The 20,041-nt window shown below is 43.6% G+C and overlaps 1 protein-coding gene across 2 annotated transcripts in view; it reads left to right on the plus strand.

Moving 5' to 3' along the window:
* Positions 1–267: 267 nt before the first annotated feature.
* The window catches only part of LOC118391096 (cell surface glycoprotein MUC18-like), a 68,231-nt gene continuing 48,457 nt past the window's right edge, over positions 268–20,041 (plus strand). For both annotated transcript variants that reach the window (XM_035782115.2, XM_035782114.2), the window contains exon 1: positions 268–560. In XM_035782115.2, coding sequence (XP_035638008.1) covers positions 497–560 — 64 coding nt within the window. In that variant the 5' untranslated portion in view covers positions 268–496. The remainder of the gene's footprint in view (positions 561–20,041) is intronic.

Below are 20,041 nucleotides of genomic sequence, written 5' to 3' on the forward strand. Positions count from 1 at the left end.
GATTGTTCCAATCCTTTTACGTCCTTGCATTTCATGATTGGATGATTATTCATGAGGTATATCATCATAGAAATGGGTTAGGGTTAATGTGCACAATAAATCACATTTTCTCATTTATCAAAGCACCTAGTTACTTATACACCCCAATGTAAATATAGCCAAATGAGAGAATACCATTTTGGCCAAGAGGTGTTATTCCAGGCAATGATGATAGGTTTAGCGTCCCTACTGTTATAGATACATTTTCTCGCAAGAAAAGCAATCGTGTTACGGTTACCCACTAAATACAAGAGGAGGGGGGATGGAATTTGGAAATCAAAGTACAAAGTACTACAGTACTACAGTACAATAGACGACAAACCTTCTGCAACACGACTCCCTCCCTCCCTTTCCTTCACAGCCGTCCAGACTTGACTCGCTCTTTCTTTGTGCGCGCGGACCAAGTTGACTAACTACGTTTCATTTTGAAAGGACTGGATAAGACGGGAGGAACAGAATGGCTTTCCCAAAGAACTCGTTCATATTGGTGTTTCTTCTTGTTTGTTCCCTCAGATGGAATGGTAAGTAAGACAAATAACGTATGTTTTCTTTGTTTTAGATTTTGGGAAACTTTTCTCGCGGATGTTTACAAGGGGTACCGTTTGAATGGGATGCACTTCGACTGAGTGAAGGATGCTGTAGCAGCCTAACATTGGCTTTCGATATTTGGCTGTTTTTAATGTAAATTGAATTTATTTAGTTGCAGTCACATTTAAACCTAGTAGCATATATTTGACTCTTCTGCGAAGCTGTGGACAGTTATTTAGTAATAATGGCTACACACTTTTAGTTAAGTTGTTGTTGCTTATTTTAGGAGCAAGTGCAACTGTATAAAATGCAAATGTTGTAATGTGAACCGTTGGAGTCGCATGTTTTTGGGAAATGAAAAAGCGTCCCTTTCCCAAACTAGAAAACTTGACGTAGCCAGAGTTAACTGAACCTTTACTTTAGTTATACGGTTTTAATTGCAGTTGCTAAATTGGCACCATGGCCAGTGTGACTATGAAATCACGTTGTCAATCATCATGCACGTGTTAAATGTGGAATTCTGGGTATTAAACCTTGTTGTGTTTTTGCATTATGAACATATTTTGCTCACCAATATTATCATATGATATTTGCTGGTTTTAAATGTCAGACTGCCCTCTCCAACGATCAAGAGGTTTAAATGGTTTAATTAGGAGTTGTTTTTCCAGAGCTATCAATGGCATATCTGTGTTTTTCATCTCTCGGGCAACCACGCGCCTTAAATATATATATATGTGTGTGTCTGTTTAGAGCTGTGTTGTGTGTACTTTGCCAGCTTTGATAAAAAATCACAAGAAATTACAGGACAATTACAGTGAGTTTGTATTTTTGCATGCAAGTGTATGTATGTGTGCATGCACGCTCTAAGGGAAGATGGGTTGGGTTTGAGTGTTGCTTTTACTAAGTGCAGCTCACCTTAACAGTGTGTGTGAGTGCTCTTTTCATGGTCTGACCCTGCTGGTCACCAGACCCCACAACCTTTCCTCCCCATCCACTAAATCCTCATGGTGTGCAGCTGCAAAATGCATATCCTGGTGTGCTGCTGCTAAATGCATATAGGGGAAACACTTCCACTGACACTCACCTGTTCATTAATCTACCTGAGTATGGTGTGGTCCTCCCTCTCATGCTTCTACATCTGCTTTGCTTGCTGTTTGGGGTTTTAGGCTGGGTTTCTGTATAGCACTTTGTGACATCGGCTGATGTAAAAAGGGCTTTATAAATACATTTGATTGATTCTCCCCCTCTCTCTCCACCACTTCACAACAGGACAACACTCACTCTGCTCTGGCCTTATCCTTAATTTAGCCTCCGAAAAGACTGTTTTTTCCTCTTTTAACCTTGTCTTAATTGGGTCATCTCCACTTAATCCTCCTTGCCCCCCTGAGAGATGAGGTAAAGCTGTTTGTTTTTGGATTATTGACTAAAGATAGAAACCCTTGGCCCCTCTGGAGAACCTAAACAGGGACGGTTGTGAGTAGGATTCCCATCCTCATTTAGCATTTTTAATCGAACTACACTGTCCAATTTACAGTAGCTATTACAGTGAAAGAATACTATGCTATTGTTTGAGGAGAGTGCACAGTTATGAACTTGAAAATGTAGCAATAAACCAATTAGGCCCATTTGGGTAGACTTGATACAACACTTTGAACAGAAATACAATGGCTCATTGGATCAGTCTAAAACTTTGCACATACACTGGTGCCATCTAGTGGCAGAAATCGAAATTACACCTAAGCTGGAATAATACATTTGGACCTTTCTCTTGCATTTCAAAGATGATGGAACAAAATAAAATAAAATAAACACTTTTTTCTTTGTATTATCTTTTACCAGATCTAATGTGTCATATTCTCCTACATTAACTTCACATTTCCATAAACTTCAAAGTGTTTCCTTTCAAGTGGTATCAAGAATATGCATATCCTTGCTTCAGGTCCTGAGCTACAGGCAGTTAGATTTGGGTATGTCATTTTGGCGAAAATTGAAAAAAAGGGTTCGCTCCTTAATCAAGGTACTTGTATTACAAATTCTTAATAGAAGATAACTGCATTTCAATACAAGGAATTCAACAAAATTGGCCTACTGTGTGAATATTGAAAAATACAGGTTAAACAGAATTGATATCGAACATGCATGCCTAGTTTGTGCCTGCCTTTTAATGTAACTCAAAACATGGGGTAATTTCAGGACTAACAGTAACTGACACAAAATCTATAATCAGGCTCCTAAGGTAGGAGATTCTTTAATTAAGTTTTAGAGAACCAAATCATCAAAACAAAACACAAGAAGGTAGTGCTCATTGAGCAGAGAAAACAGGCCTGGCTTTCTTTGAATGACACATAACCTGCCGTTATTTGTATGGTTGCATTTCTCTCCATATTTCTTGATGCATTGTCCCAGTTCCGAATAGATTCTAATAATAATTTAGATGAAGGAAATAATGAACTTCAAATTAAGCCATCATTGGAATATGGAAGTACATTACTGGCCCCCATCATAGGAGCTTCAGTAGGCCTATGCCCACTCATTAAGCAGCCTGCTTCCTGCTTGATGGAGCAGCCCCTGACCTCTGCTGATGGAAGCACAATGGGATGCTGTTCCCCCTCAGAGACCATTCTTTGCACACTGCTAGGTTCGTCAACAATGCAGCACTGCTTCTCCTTACAGTTTAAAACCTTAGAATTATTATAGTCCTTTAAGTATGTATTTGGAACTGAACTCAGATGACCCAAAAAATTAAATTAAAGAAGGCATCTTAAAGGACGCTTTTAAAACAACAGAAAGAAATTCAATGGACCTTTTCAAAGGCTCTTTGGTGGAGGAAGATGTTCACTTCACATCTTCAATGATCTCCTTCTTCTAGAAAGAGGGGGGAGGGAGCGAGAGTTTTTTGAGACGGAATAAAACTTTTCTTCATTTTGGCAGTCATTCTTTTAGTGAATAAAGGAGCCCTCAGCCCTCCCTAAAATCCATTTGAACAGCTCCCCAGATTACACACTATTCATCATGAATGTAAACATTCATGGCATAGTAATACACAGCTGCTAGTGGTTCTCTGGCGTACATCTAGATAAGATATAATGTTATTAACCAGAGCCCCTGGCTGAGATATCGACATGTCACTTGCTGATGGGGGAACTCAGCATGCTCATTGGAGCATAATGCAATTGAATGTTAATCGTCACTTCAGTCACCATATGATGTAATGTCATAGATATCCAACAGGGGGCAGCAACAGGATAATTCATTCTGGATGGTCTAAATCAGTGGTCACCAGCTGGTTATGCCAACTGGCATTCCTAGTCGATCACCAAACATTTTTGTAGAAAAGCCAACGATGAAGGGTTGCATACCTTTTTTGTGTGTTGCGCTGTTGGCACACTTCATTCAGAAGCCCTGTGCACCAGGTAGGCAAAGTGTTCCCATTTTAAACTATTTAATTTGTCTGAAAAGACAAACTCCGCCTTCCCGGTGGACTGGGAGATCTGTGGCTAAATGGAGTGTGCCTGCTGCACTGGCCAATCGATAGTTCAAATTACCATGCCCACCTGCAGCTTACACAGTTTTCATGACCCCGGCCACAACAAAGTTTGATACTAGCCTACGTGAGGTTTAATAACTTTTAAATCCATGACCAGAGAGAGTCTGTCAAAGAATACAGCAAAGAGGTGCAGTTTTTAGGAGTGAGTTCATGTCGTAAGTTTTAGTCAGCACTGGTAACACTGTTTTTATTCAACACTATTACAAACATAAAACTTGCTTCTCTCTACTTCCACGTGCGCTGCAGCTGCACTGAATGAGTAGCCAAGTGTATCAATAGCCCTGCGTTTTTATTATAATTAGCAGCTCGCATTGGAACAACATGAATATGTGCCTGAGACAGATGTGGTGCGACTAGAGTTTCACCATCAGGTCAGTCTCTTCGGAGGAAAGGAAGAAGAGAGTAGGCAGGGACCGTGAGAGGCGGACCGTCTGCTGCTCTCTCCCTCCCTTTGCTGAGACTAATGCCGTGTTCAAGACAACCGGAAACTTGGAAATCTCCAACTTCAGTGCGTTCAAGACAACTGTGAACTCATATGCAGCAGTTTGGGCCGCCTGGCTTGTTGCGAACTGTGTGAAGACCATTTCTTTCTAACAAAACCGTAATTAATTTGCCAGAATTGCACATAATTATTACATTACATTGAAGGTTGTGCAATGTAACAGCAATATTTAGACTTAGGGATGCCACCCGTTAGATAAAATACAGAACGGTTCCGTATTTTACTGAAAGAATTAACATTTTGTTTTCGAAATGATAGTTTCCGGATTTGACCATATTAATGACCTAAGGCTCGTATTAAGTCTATGATTTGATATTTGGTCGAGCAGTCTGACTGAGCGGTGGTAGGCAGCAGCAGGCTCGTAAGCATTCATTCAAACAGCATTTTCCTGCGTTTGCCAGCAGCTCTTCGCAATGCTTCAAGCATTGCACTGTTTGACTACTACAAGCCTATCAACTCCCGAGATTAGGCTGGCAATACTATAGTGCCTATAAGAACATCCAATAGTCAAAGGTATATGAAATACAAATGGTATAGATAGAAATAGTCCTATAATAACTACTACCTAAAACTTCTTAACTGGGAATAGTGTATCCCTAATGTCCTTACACAGCTCTCTGGTCTTGGCCATTGTGGAGAGGTTGGAGTCTGTTTGATTGAGTGTGTGGACAGGTGTCTTTTATACAGCAAACGCTAGCAAACGCCCACAGATTAGCATCACTGTAGTGCTATTCACTCAACTGAACGACTTGATTAGTTTAGTGTTAGCTAGCTACATAGCTGTCTTTGTTTCCAAGATAATTGTGTAGTTTAGAGTGTGTAGTCTTGGAGTGATTATCTTAATTTACCGAGGTTCGCTAGCCAGCTATTTGTCGTCCTTAACGTAGGAGACTCTGCTAGCTAGCCAACAGCTAACAGCTAGCCAACGTCTACTGAATCGAATTCAACAACCCGGTCGCAGTCACAGGTAGTATCACATTTTCATTTCATTTCATTACAGTACAACGGTTTGATTTGTTTGATCGTAGCTAGCTACATAGCTAGCTACATAGCCGTCTTTGTTTCAAAGATAATTGTGTAGTCTAGAGCGATTTTCTAGGTTAGCTAGCCAGCTATTGTCGTTCTTTTAACGCAACGTAACGTAAACAACACTGCTAGCTAGCCAGCTAGCCCCCGAATAGTAGCACTGTAGAAACTATTACACTCAACGGAACGACTTGATTAGTGTAGTGTCAACAACGCAGCTACTGCCAGCTAGCCTACTTCAGCAGTACTGTATCATTTTAATCATTTTAGTCAATAAGATTCTTGCTACGTAAGCTTAACTTTCTGAACATTCGAGACGTGTAGTCCACTTGTCATTCCAATCTCCTTGCATTAGCGTAGCCTCTTCTGTAGCCTGTCAACTATGTGTCTGTCTATCCCTGTTCTCTCCTCTCTGCACAGACCATACAAACGCTCCACACCGCGTGGCCGCGGCCACCCTAATCTGGTGGTCCCAGCGCGTACGACCCACGTGGAGTTCCAGGTCTCCGGTAGCCTCTGGAACTGACGATCTGCGGCCAACAAGGCAGAGTTCATCTCAGCCTATGCCTCCCTCCAGTCCCTCGACTTCTTGGCACTGACGGAAACATGGATCACCACAGATAACACTGCTACTCCTACTGCTCTCTCCTCGTCCGCCCACGTGTTCTCGCACACCCCGAGAGCTTCTGGTCAGCGGGGTGGTGGCACCGGGATCCTCATCTCTCCCAAGTGGTCTTTCTCTCTTTCTCCCCTTACCCATCTGTCTATCGCCTCCTTTGAATTCCATGCTGTCACAGTTACCAGCCCTTTCAAGCTTAACATCCTTATCATTTATCGCCCTCCAGGTTCCCTTGGAGAGTTCATCAATGAGCTTGATGCCTTGATAAGCTCCTTTCCTGAGGACGGCTCACCTCTCACAGTTCTGGGCGACTTTAACCTCCCCACGTCTACCTTTGACTCATTCCTCTCTGCCTCCTTCTTTCCACTCCTCTCCTCTTTTGACCTCACCCTCTCACCTTCCCCCCCTACTCACAAGGCAGGCAATACGCTTGACCTCATCTTTACTAGATGCTGTTCTTCCACTAACCTCATTGCAACTCCCCTCCAAGTCTCCGACCACTACCGTGTATCCTTTTCCCTCTCGCTCTCATCCAACACTTCCCACACTGCCCCTACTCGGATGGTATCGCGCCGTCCCAACCTTCGCTCTCTCTCCCCCGCTACTCTCTCCTCTTCCATCCTATCATCTCTTCCCTCTGCTCAAACCTTCTCCAACCTATCTCCTGATTCTGCCTCCTCAACCCTCCTCTCCTCCCTTTCTGCATCCTTTGACTCTCTATGTCCCCTATCCTCCAGGCCGGCTCGGTCCTCCCTCCCGCTCCGTGGCTCGACGACTCATTGCGAGCTCACAGAACAGGGCTCCGGGCAGCCGAGCGGAAATGGAGGAAAACTCGCCTCCCTGCGGACCTGGCATCCTTTCACTCCCTCCTCTCTACATTTTCCTCCTCTGTCTCTGCTGCTAAAGCCACTTTCTACCATTCTAAATTCCAAGCATCTGCCTCTAACCCTAGGAAGCTCTTTGCCACCTTCTCCTCCCTCCTGAATCCTCCTCCCCCCTCCTCCCCCTCTGCAGATGACTTCGTCAACCATTTTGAAAAGAAGGTCGACGACATCCGATCCTCGTTTGCTAAGTCAAACGACACCGCTGGTTCTGCTCACACTGCCCTACCCTGTGCTCTGACCTCTTTCTCCCCTCTCTCTCCAGATGAAATCTCGCGTCTTGTGACGGCCCAACAACCTGCCCGCTTGACCCTATCCCCTCCTCTCTTCTCCAGACCATTTCCGGAGACCTTCTCCCTTACCTCACCTCGCTCATCAACTCATCCCTGACCGCTGGCTACGTCCCTTCCGTCTTCAAGAGAGCGAGAGTTGCACCCCTTCTGAAAAAACCTACACTCGATCCCTCCGATGTCAACAACTACAGACCAGTATCCCTTCTCTCTTTTCTCTCCAAAACTCTTGAGCGTGCCGTCCTTGGCCAGCTCTACCGCTATCTCTCTCAGAATGACCTTCTTGATCCAAATCAGTCAGGTTTCAAGACTAGTCATTCAACTGAGACTGCTCTTCTCTGTATCACGGAGGCGCTCCGCACTGCTAAAGCTAACTCTCTCTCCTCTGCTCTCATCCTTCTAGACCTATCGGCTGCCTTCGATACTGTGAACCATCAGATCCTCCTCTCCACCCTCTCCGAGTTGGGCATCTCCGGCGCGGCCCACGCTTGGATTGCGTCCTACCTGACAGGTCGCTCCTACCAGGTGGCGTGGCGAGAATCTGCCTCCTCACCACGCGCTCTCACCACTGGTGTCCCCCAGGGCTCTGTTCTAGGCCCTCTCTTATTCTCGCTATACACCAAGTCACTTGGCTCTGTCATAACCTCACATGGTCACTCCTATCATTGCTATGCAGACGACACACAATTAATCTTCTCCTTTCCCCCTTCTGATGACCAGGTGGCGAATCGCATCTCTGCATGTCTGGCAGACATATCAGTGTGGATGACGGATCACCACCTCAAGCTGAACCTCAGCAAGACGGAGCTCCTCTTCCTCCCGGGGAAGGGACTGCCCGTTCCATGATCTCGCCATCACGGTTGACAACTCCATTGTGTCCTCCTCCCAGAGCGCTAAGAACCTTGGCGTGATCCTGGACAACACCCTGTCGTTCTCAACTAACATCAAGGCGGTGTCCCGTTCCTGTAGGTTCATGCTCTACAACATCCGCAGAGTACGACCCTGCCTCACACAGGAAGCGGCGCAGGTCCTAATCCAGGCACTTGTCATCTCCCGTCTTGATTACTGCAACTCGCTGTTGGCTGGGCTCCCTGCCTGTGCCATTAAACCCCTACAACTCATCCAGAACGCCGCAGCCCGTCTGGTGTTCAACCTTCCCAAGTTCTCTCACGTCACCCCGCTCCTCCGCTCTCTCCACTGGCTTCCAGTTGAAGCTCGCATCCGCTACAAGACCATGGTGCTTGCCTACGGAGCTGTGAGGGGAACGGCACCTCAGTACCTCCAGGCTCTGATCAGGCCCTACACCCAAACAAGGGCACTGCGTTCATCCACCTCTGGCCTGCTCGCCTCCCTACCACTGAGGAAGTACAGTTCCCGCTCAGCCCAGTCAAAACTGTTCGCTGCTCTGGCCCCCAATGGTGGAACAAACTCCTCACGACGCCAGGACAGCGGAGTCAATCACCACCTTCCGGAGACACCTGAAACCCCACCTCTTCAAGGAATACCTAGGATAGGGTAAGTAATCCTTCTCACCCCCCTAAAAAGATTTAGATGCACTATTGTAAAGTGGCTGTTCCACTGGATGTCATAAGGTGTATGCACCAATTTGTAAGTCGCTCTGGATAAGAGCGTCTGCTAAATGACTTAAATGTAAAATGTAAATGTAATACAGGTAACGAGTTCAAACAGGTGCAGTTAATACTGGTAATGAGTGGAGAACCGATTGAAACGCTATTAGCATGCACCACCGCTAACTAGCTAGCCATTTCACATCGGTTACACTCACCCCCCTTTTGACCGCCTCCTTTTCTGCAGCAACCAGTGACCCGGGTCAACAGCATCAATGTAACAGTTTAGCTTTCGTCTGTCTCCTTGCCCCGGGCTCAAACCAGGGACCCTCTGCATACACAGACAACTGACACCCACGAAGCATCGTTACCCATCGCGCCATAAACGCCACGGCCCTTGCAGAGCAAGAGGAACAACTACTTCAGGTCCCAGAGCGAGTGACATCACCGATTGAAATGTTATTAGCGCACACCACCGCTAACTAGCTAGCCATTTCACATTTCACATCGGTTACACTTTCCTACAGAGGAGAAGCATAATCTATAAAATGAAGTCTTCTTTTTTGAGGCCAAGAGTGAAAGAACAGAAGTTTAGCTGAACAATGGTCTTCTAGCTCCAGCAGTCAGACACTTCTCAATGCCATGAGAACATACAATGCCAATAGGCACCTTTCTTGACTTTACCTATCTTTTTTTCATGTCTCTTCCGTTACAGAAATGGGCAGCTGTGGAAATTTGGTGGATTTGCCGTGTGCTGTACAGAGGCAGCTGGGATGTGTGCTGCTGTGGGCCTCGTCACACAGCATTACTGCTTTAGCCTGAGTGACAGCTAGCCACGGCAGGCAAATATTCAAATAATATAAATACTCTTTGTGTTCATTAGAGAGAGGGTGCTGTCTGAGCCCATGGGCTTAAAACAGGGCCTTGAAATAGTACTAATACTGATGGAAATACTGACAAAAATGTACACCAAAAATGGTATTGGTCGCGAATATGCTCTTGAACTGATAGGCCCATTTGATATCGAGTAGATAATAGAATGTCTCAAAGCTTAAAGTGTTTTTGTTGGTGCACTCTGCACTAATCTACTTGCAGCACATCTCAGCAGACTTTTTTTGGCCAAGCATTGCAGTTTACATTGCCAATTACTTTTTGCTTGGTGCTGGGACTTTACCAAACCATTCATTGAAACTTCCGGATCTTTTATTCTGATTGACCTCGGACGTCTACAGCCCTGACAGCTGCATTCAGGAGCTGAGACGACCATGACACCTCTCATTCTGGAGGCTCATTCATCAAGGCCAAGGAGCCATGGAGTTAGGCCCTGAGCCTTGCTGTGATAAGCCCCCTGAGCAATGATGAGGTGAGACAGGAGTACGGAGACTGAGGGAAGCCCCAAATCGGTCCACCCCCCTGCACCATTTGAAGTTGCCCGCTGAAGTGTGGACCAAAACAATGAGTAGGAGCTTCTAAGGGCCCCATGTTGCTCCACCTGGGCTTTGATTATAGAAGGGGGGTCATCCTAATCCCAAATCCATCTAGATCTGTAGACAGGGGTCTCGAGGCTGTGTGCTGATCTGAAGACAAGATAGCCTTGAGTTGTTTGGTTTTACCTTCTCTATTGGACCTCTTGCACTTTAGAAGCATGATACTTTCGTTGTAAGCCCACCCACAAATGATTGTGGTTACATACCCATAGCTTTAGATTTTGGTTGAACGTCTTTGCCACACTATAAAAAAATAAACCAGGCACAGACAGTATATCAAAGAGGCATCCAGCAGTCAAGGCATCCAGCAGTCAGGGCACCCCGGCCTGAGCTGAGGGCTTAGCCATGCATACAGTATCTCCAGAATGTGGCTTATTGATTTTAGTGTGGGATTTCAGCTGCTCTTTATGAAGTGGTTAGATTTATCCCTGCCCTCTCGGAGGAAATTTCCTCAGCATTGACATATCACATGCGTGCCATAAAACCGACAAGAAACTGCTTGAGATTTAACTGTTTTATTTAGGGCACCTCTTTCATGAGAATTGAATTTTTAAAATTTGATTTAACATTTATTTAACTAGGCAAGTCAGTTAAGAACAAATTCTTATTTACATTGACGGCCAAACCCGGACAACGCTGGGCCAATTGTGCACCGCCCTATGGGACACCCAATCATGACCAGATGTTACACCGGAAGTTTTAGCCTTGGAGTATCTAGCGCCTTGAAAAATACTGGTTGTTTATCAAAGTCAGACGGGGAGATCAACTATGATAATTGGGCGTGAGAGTGAATAAAAATCATCCAAGTGCATCCACATATCCAGCAAATCTAGCACTCTGTAGAAAAACCACATAATGCATACTGCTCTTGCGAAAACATTTATTTTCCTGTTCATTTCAGGAAAAAAGCAGTAGGGTGCAAGTGCTTAGGACTTTCACACCTTGTTGGTGGTAGGAAAGGAAGTTTGTATACCAAAAGCTTTGCGTCCAGCTGTTTGCAAACATGTATTTGTATAGTTGACAAATGTCTTAGTAGGTTACACTGTGAATGTTCTTTGCTTGTGGTTTTCTCAGGGCAGGGCCCTGAGAAGCCCACAGCTGTGTTAATTACATTGGTATTAACGGTCTATTAGCATTGTAAATGTGTATAACAGTACATCGATGGTAGGCATTAGTCTGGGTCGCCTCATTTTTATGCCATTATAGCCATTAAAGCTAGTGCCTGAGCTCTCTTTGGGCAATATTAGCCATCTCGTCTGTACAGTATGTCCCCTCATATTGGAGTGCCCATCTGTGGGACACATGGCACTCTCTTGGGCCAGGTTCTCGGCCCTGGCAGAGATCCCAATGATTCCAAAGGGACTCAGAGATCTTGCTGAAAAGCCCCCCATTGTTCTTCTTTTGCCCCAAGTCTCTCAAACACAGTTCAACAACCAGCAGCTGCACACACCTGGCACCCAATTCACAGACAATGCAGATTTTGGAGGGGGAATTGGCAGGGGAGGGGGGTACTACGCTGCTCAGGTTACACAGAAAACATACACCACAGTGGACCTCCCCCTCCAATCCTCCACCCCCTATCCTCTGCAGTCAAAAACATGTCCTCCCACACATCTCTCATGCCTAACCCCCCTCCCCTTGTTCCCACTTTCTACCCCCCTTGTCTTTGTTTAGCTGGTATCCCTGGTGGATTGAGCCTGAGGCTGCCAGGCCTCTGTGTTTCTGTTGCTGTAGTAAACAGTATTGATTAACATAGAAATACCCAAAGCAGAATAATAGCACAAGTGTTTTTTAGATAAAGGGACAGACAGGGTGGTGTGGGGCAATGTGCAGTCATGTCAAAGAGAGATTCATTGTTGATATGAATTGTAATTTAAATTCCTTTCATTTATTGAGTGTATTCAAGGACATTTGTTTTCTACGTGGCACTTTGTGGTCGTCTTGGCCTGGGATTATTACTCCCTTTGTTTGTACTGTGAATAGGCAGCAGAGAGAAGGCTGATATCATGTCCAGATCGATTGATCAGAAGTTAAGAGCGTAGTCTGCGTGACAGACATAGGCAGTCTAGAGTAACTTGGTATCGTGCACCTTTCCAAACAGTTTGAATAGATACATTTTTTTCTAATAATTGTCTTAGTCAGTTTAGAACTCCCCTATTTATACAAACATTTTTTGTTGTTGCTAAAACATCACTGGTGACAGAAGATATATAGGTAGGGGTTGTTTTCAGAACAGTCCCAGTAGTTATTTTGTTTTGTCCACAACTGACTTCCCTCAGCTTCTGTTACTGTATGTTAAACCATTAAAAAATATATTATTATAATTTTTTGTTGTTGAAATATCAGTCAGTTAAGTCGGTTAAGAACTAATTCTTATTTACAATGACGGCCTACACCGGCCAGACCCGGATGACGCTGGGCCAATTGTGTGCCGCCCTTTAGGACTCCGGTTGTGATACAGCCTGGATATTGACAAATATTGCAAAATAATAATCAAATATTCATAAAACCTTAAATGTGTGACTCCAATGTTCTATGTAAGCATTGTCTCCCCAGAGTACATTTAATGTAAGTGCTGGGGGCATGCAGTAATACTGCCCAGTTTGATGGGTAAAAAACTACTCACAGTCACATGGGCTTAAAGCTTTAAGTATGCTGTGAGGGTGCTGGAATGTGAGCTTGACTTAGCTTCACCTATTGTCCTTAATGCTCAAGGGACACACTCTTGAGGGTTTGTGAAATTCGACCAAGGCAATGTGTCATAAGATAGAGGTTCTACTTTCCTCTTTGGTCTGGACTCTATTGTAATAGATATGATAATGTTTCGTCATAGAACAATGCAACTCCCAACCTTCTTCTCTGAATGCTCTCTCTGAACATACCCTTAAACCATATCCTTGTCTTGAGGAATGAGTCTTTGCTAACTCCTTTTGTTCTTGGGGTTATGTCAAGATACCAGTTTAACCAATGACTTACTTTTAATTTGGAATATGCTATCAGATTCGCAGAAAGTCTCCAAGACAAATTTGTAAGGAGTATGTTTTTTGTGTCTTTTTACCAAATTTCTTGGCTCGAAATTGCAACAATAAAAAAATCCCCCTGAAAGAAAGAGCTTTTGTGTGCAAATTAACTGCTTTTTTTGCACAATGGGCTCATTGCAGGTTTGAACTTCATGAATATTCTTTATCTGAATATAGCCCCGGCAGTGGTTTTCCTCAGTCCTGCTCTCCGGAGGCAGTTTTTCAAATAAACATTAGGAAACCAGCGGAACTCAAAGAGCTGGCCCAGTTTTTGCATGGTTTTCGATATTGCCAGCCAAACCAAACTAAGAATTCTATTCAGCAAGGGTACTTTGAGTTGTCAAGAACCCCAGTGGAAAGAAGCTATGACACTAACCATGCTACCTTGCTTCTTAGATGCTAGCTGGCTCCATTTTAAACCCTTGGCAGATTGACTCTTGGTGCAGGGTCTAAGCAGAGACAGGTGAATACGAGAAGCCAATTGGTGAAACACATGATGCTTTTTCTGGCACCATGCCAAATTCCTGCCACCAGCAGCTCTCATCCCAAACTTTCACATGTGCCTCACCTAATTAAAATGATTCCCGGATGAGTATGTAATGGCAGCTTTGGCAAAATGACAGATAGGCATAAAGGCTGTGCATATGTACATAAATATTAATGTTTACACTGGCTCTTTGAGGAAAAGCGGCTGTTTCTGTATTTGTCCTCTTTCACTTTCGTACTGTCCTTACCATTGACAAAATTATTTGTGTTATGGTGTTTAGTTGGTGGCCCCTTAGGATTAATGGTGTGAAGGTACCTTCATTGGAATGTGACTGAGGGAAACTTAGCATCTGATATAGCTTAGTGACAGTATGTTTGGGGATAGGGTGTCAATTTATGAGATGTTCCATCAGTTTCTTTGGTGTCAGAGATGGAATTGGTCTGTTACAGGAAATGCTGCTTATAGTACATTAATTTCTGTCATCTGTAGAATGGGTTGTCTCAAAGTGACCACTTTGTCAGCATAGTGAATCGATTTTCCAAAGGAAAGAAACACATTTGAAATCCACCATGGTCAGATGCAAATGGGCCAAAGTGTTCCATAGTTCAATGTCTGCAATAGCTTTGCTTGTTCAAAATAACTTTTATCCTTCTAGGCCACATATGTCAGAGTCAAGGCCCGCGGGCCACATCCGGCCCGCGAGAAGGTTTTTTACGGCCCCTGGGATGATCTTGATTTATTATTAGAACCGGCCCGCAGACCGCAGCAAGCCGGCAGCCCGCAGATCTTTTACACGCACCAATACTACATTTCCCACAATGCAACGGTGACGCACCGAGCAGTAGGCTGCTTCATTTCAATATTTATTGGCACAGCAGTTGTCAGCATCACAGTAAAATTAACTTTCAGATACCCATCAAAAATGGCAAAACGGAAGGTGGACACTGAGAACCGGGGTTTCAAACAAGGTGGGAGTCGGAGTATTTGTTCACGGAGGTAGCTGGAAAACCTGTGTGTCTTCTGTGTGGAGAAAGTGTGGCGGTACTGAAAGAGTATAATCTGAGACGACATTATGAAACGAAACACGCGGACAAAAACAAGAATATGGACATGGAACAAAGGCTACAAAAGGCAGAGGAATTAAAACGAGGCCTCAAATCTCGACAGGCTCTGTTCAAAAAAGCCAAATCACAAGGCCAGGCTGCTGTCAAGGCCAGTTTTATTTTGGCAGAAGAGATCGCTAAATCAGCCCGGCCATTTACGGAGGGGGATTTCATCAAAAACTGCATGATTAAAGTTTGTGACGAAGTTTGCCCAGAAAAAGGCAACTCTTTTTAAATGTGAGTCTGAGCAGAAACACCATTGCCGAGAGAGTAGACCAGTTGTCCATCAATCTAAAAGAGCAGCTTGTGAAAAGGGAAAAGATTTCATTGCATATTCCTTGGCTGTGGATGAGAGCACCGACATTTCTGACATTGCCCAGTTGTCAATTTTCATCCGCGGAGTGGACTCCAGCCTAAGCGTGACAGAGGAGTTTTTGGCTTTACGTCCTATGCATGGCACAACTACGGGGCATGATTTGTATGAAGAGGTGTCAAGATGTGTAAATGAGATGGAGCTGCCTTGGGAAAAACTCGTGGGTTTGACAACCGACGGAGCACCTGCGATGTGTGGACACAGGAGCGGACTGGTGGCGAAGATACGGGAAAAGATGCAAGAGGAAAACGCGACAGGTGAGCTGACAGCTTATCATTGTATCATACACCAGGAAGCGTTGTGCGGTAAAGCCTTGAAAATGGAGCATGTAATGAGCATCATCACGCGCACAGTTAACTTTATCAGAGCCAAAGGTTTGAATCACCGCCAGTTCAAGGCATTTCTGACGGAGTTAGAAACGGAGCATGGTGATTTGCCTTATCACACAGAGGTGCGATGGCTAAGCCAGGGAAAGGTGCTTCAAAGATGTTTCGAGCTTCGTGAGGAGATTTGTCTGTTCTTGGACAGCAAAGGGAAAGACACAACACAACTCCGAGACTAAATGTTTCTGTGTGAAATGGCTTTTCTGTGTGACATTACGAGTCATCTGAATGCAATGAACTTGCAGCTGCAGGGTCGGGATCGTGTCATCTCTGATATGTACAGTACAGTGAAGGCATTTAAAACCAAACTGACTCTGTGGGAGACGCAGATGCGGAAAGAAAATTTGAGCCACTTTCCCAGCTGCCAGACCATGAAAGAGAAGCTCTCTACCAGTGCGTTCCCGAGCGCACAGTTGGCTGATAAAATAGGTATGCTTGCCGATGACTTTCGACGCCGATTTGCTGACTTTGAAGCACAAAAAGCAGGTTGGAACTGCTCGGTAACCCATTTGCTGTTGACGTGGAAAGCTCACCACCAAACCTCCAAATGGAGTTGATTGACCTCAATGCAATGATGCACTGAGGGCAAAATATGCGGCAGTGGGTGCTGCGGAGTTCGCCCGTTTCCTCCCCGACACAATGCCCCAGCTGCGCATCCAGGCTGCTCAAACGTTGTCTATGTTTGGCAGCACATACCTGTGTGAACAACTGTTTTCTTTGATGAACTTGAACAAAACATCACACAGAAGTCGACTTACTGCTGAACACCTCCACTCAATTCTGAGGATTTCCTCAGCTCAGAGCCTTACCCCGAACATTGATGAACTTGTGGAAAAGATGGGACACCACCAAGTATCACCCTCAACCTCAAACAAGTGAACATTACTGTGCAATCACATATTTAGAGTTTTTACTCAGTTCAAGTTTAAAAGTTAAAGTTTAATATTTGTTTTCACTGCATGTTACTTCTCCTTAAACAAAGTGTTGTTTTTGATTAATAGATTTTTGCACTTTATTTTATTGTATTTCAATCCAATTATATTTTAAAAATATTTCAGTTGAGTGGATGATAGAAAATTGCTATTATTGTTTTTTTCTTTGAAGTAAATTTAGCCCACTTTTGCTAAAATAGAAAATATAGGCTACTGATGGTGCCTTGAATACCGGTTTCTTTCATTTAATGTTCATGTTATGGGGATTTTTATATAAAGGAAATTTGTCTTTTGTGTCTGTTGAAAATTAAAGATTACTGACAGAGCCATAAGAAAATATTGCTTTATTTATCTGATCATATTGGAATATATTTGTTAGGTTTTCAGTAGGTTCAATTAGGTTCACTAGACTATATGCGTCATTTAAAAATTTTTCAATGAACATTCGAACAGTCCGGCCCTCGGCTTGTAGCTAAATTTTTTATTTGGCCCTCCGTCCATTTGACTTTGACACCCCTGTTCTAGGCCATGATATTTGCTGTTAAGAAAGCACCTTATCAGAATAACTCTGGAATAGTGCAATACAAATCCTTAAACACTGGAAAGAGCTTTTGTAGAGGATCCACCCACCCTGATTCAGTTGGTGTGAGATCAAAGTTCACGCTGTGGTCACTTTTCAGAGTTTTGTCAAGAGGTGAAGTGGTTCCCAGGGCTTTCTCTGGATTTGGCAGTGTCTCCATGCAGTTCTATGGATTGCACTTGCATGCCATGCAACAATGAGCAGAAAGTAAAAACAGCCACACCGTTGGTTAAGTGTTAAGGTTGCCCTATGGCTACTTGACTAGCACACGTGCTGAGGCAGAGGGCAATGAGCATTGCGATGACAAAGGGCAAAATTAGGCTAAACAACTTTGTTTTCTGTGTTCCTATACCCTCAGGAGGCTCATAGGGTAATTATTGAAGGACTGGCTGGACGGACGTTCTATGAGTTTCAGGGCATTTATTAATCCACCGTGTCATTGGCCCAGACACCCATGGGGCAGACCTCTTTGTTTAAGTGTGTCTCAAGGGGATCATGAGAGAGAGGACAGAGATGGGGGGGGAACTATGTGTTGATCATCAAATAATGGAAGTAATCCAGAATATTACTGCACTCAGCAATTAGTTTGCATTATCTATAGAAGTCTGTCGCTAAAATCTGTGTGAGCATGTGTTTTCCATTTAGCATTTAGTGATATTTAGCAAGACGCGTTGATGAATGTGGGACAATGAACCCTCTTATCCTTCCAGTACAGCTGATTTTCCAAGGAGAACCGGAATCGTATATCTTATAATCAAATATGCATGAATTCATCCCACTCATCCTTGTGAAGTCATTTTAAAAAGACGAGCAGAAATACCATGATGCTTGGAGTGAAACAGACGCATAATGACAAAAAGGAAGCAAAGGAAAGAACGTAATAGGATGAGGAAAATAATTTCCTCTTTTCAGAATTTTGCCTCGCACACACACAGTCCCACAATGCAAATGATTAATTGAAAATCACAACACAGTTTCACTAGCCAACTGCTTTCGGCAGCCAACCCTGGTTTCTCTGGGTTAGTCAGTTCAGAGCTCGTCCACAACCCTTCACTGATAATGTTTCCCAGTGTATTTCCAATTCCATTATGGAGTCCATGCCACTAAATGTTAGCTTTTAGAGAATACTTTATGTAACCACATTAGTAACCACTTTAGTTTATGACAGGCTCTGTAATGTGTCATTTAGTGTGGCAAAATTTATGTAGAGACAACTGTTCTGGGGTGCTTCAGAGTGTCAGTGCACAAAACTACTACAAAACTCAGCCAGTTTGGAGTAAACTTGAGGGGACATTTGCTCTCCAAGTGTGTCTGTTTTTCTCGAGTTCCGTTTAAGTTTAACGTCGTTTGAAGGGTCCAGGAAATGTGATAATAAACTGAGGCAGTCTGTGTTACCAGATTAGACCTAGACACAGAGGAGTAGCCTGGCAGTGACACATGGGTTTTGTTTAGCAGATGGAATTTAAAATATACTTGAGCACAAAGTTGCTTATGGATCTGATGCACTTCTCTGTGGTACTTTTTGAAAACCAGTAATGTGGAAGTGGTAATGTGACCCAAGGCTCAACTCAGGTTTAAACCCTGAAACGTATCTTGCAGGAGATATGTACACCTGAAATGTGTCATAAAAACTACTTATGTCCTAAATACATCATGGTACATTCAATGGCATATTTTAGAATGCAGAGACCAATAATATGTTGTCATCAAACACCTTGTACCCATTTGTCTTTAGCAATGCAAGCACTCCCTGCTTGGAAATACAATGCTTACAATCAGAACTGACAAAAAAGCTGTTTGGTGTATTTGACCTCTGTGTATTTTTTAATTTGGAATGAAAATAGAACACATGCTGCTTTAACAGCATAAGTAAAAAATCTGTTTGCTCTTTTTTGGATTTAGAGGAGAGAGCAGCTCCTTGTAACTTATCTTTAGTTTCCTCCCAGCTGTCTCCCAGATTTCATATCTGGCTCGTCCTTCCTGACAACAGGACTTGAAGGGAGGTCTTGTTTTTCTGTGGCGGGTCACTGTGGGACTGTAGCACTTAATTACACACTAAAGCCCGCCTTGTCAAACTCATAAACAGAGAGTAAAATGGTTGAAATATAGAGACCCCTGATACAGTTGAAGTCGCAAGTTTACATACACCTTAGCCAAATACATTTAAACTCAGTTTTTCACAATTCCTGACATTTAATCCTAGTAAAAATTCCCTTTCTTAGGTCAGTTAGGATCACCAATTTATTTTAAGAATGTGAAATGTCAGAATAATAGTAGAGAGAATTATTTATTTCAGCTTTTATTTCTTTCATCACATTCCCAGTGGGTCAGAAGTTTACACTCAATTACTTTTTGGTAGCATTGCCTTTAAATTGTTTAACTTGGGTCAAATGTATTGGGTAGCCTTCCACAAGTTTCCTACAATAAGGTGGGTGAATTTTGGCCCATTCCTCCTGACAGAGCTAGTGTAACTGAGTCAGGTTAGTTAGCCTCCTTGCTCGCACAAACTTTTTCAGTTCTGCCCACATATTTTCTATGGGATTGAGGTCAGGGCTTTGTGATGGCCACTCCTGTACTTTGACTTTGTTGTCCTTAAGCCATTTTTCCACAACTTCAATATATCCACATCATTTTCCGTCTTCATGATGCCATCTATTTTGTGAAGTGCACCACTCC

This window comes from Oncorhynchus keta, chromosome 12, assembly GCF_023373465.1.
Source record: "Oncorhynchus keta strain PuntledgeMale-10-30-2019 chromosome 12, Oket_V2, whole genome shotgun sequence".
NCBI classification, from domain to species: Eukaryota; Metazoa; Chordata; class Actinopteri; order Salmoniformes; family Salmonidae; genus Oncorhynchus; species Oncorhynchus keta.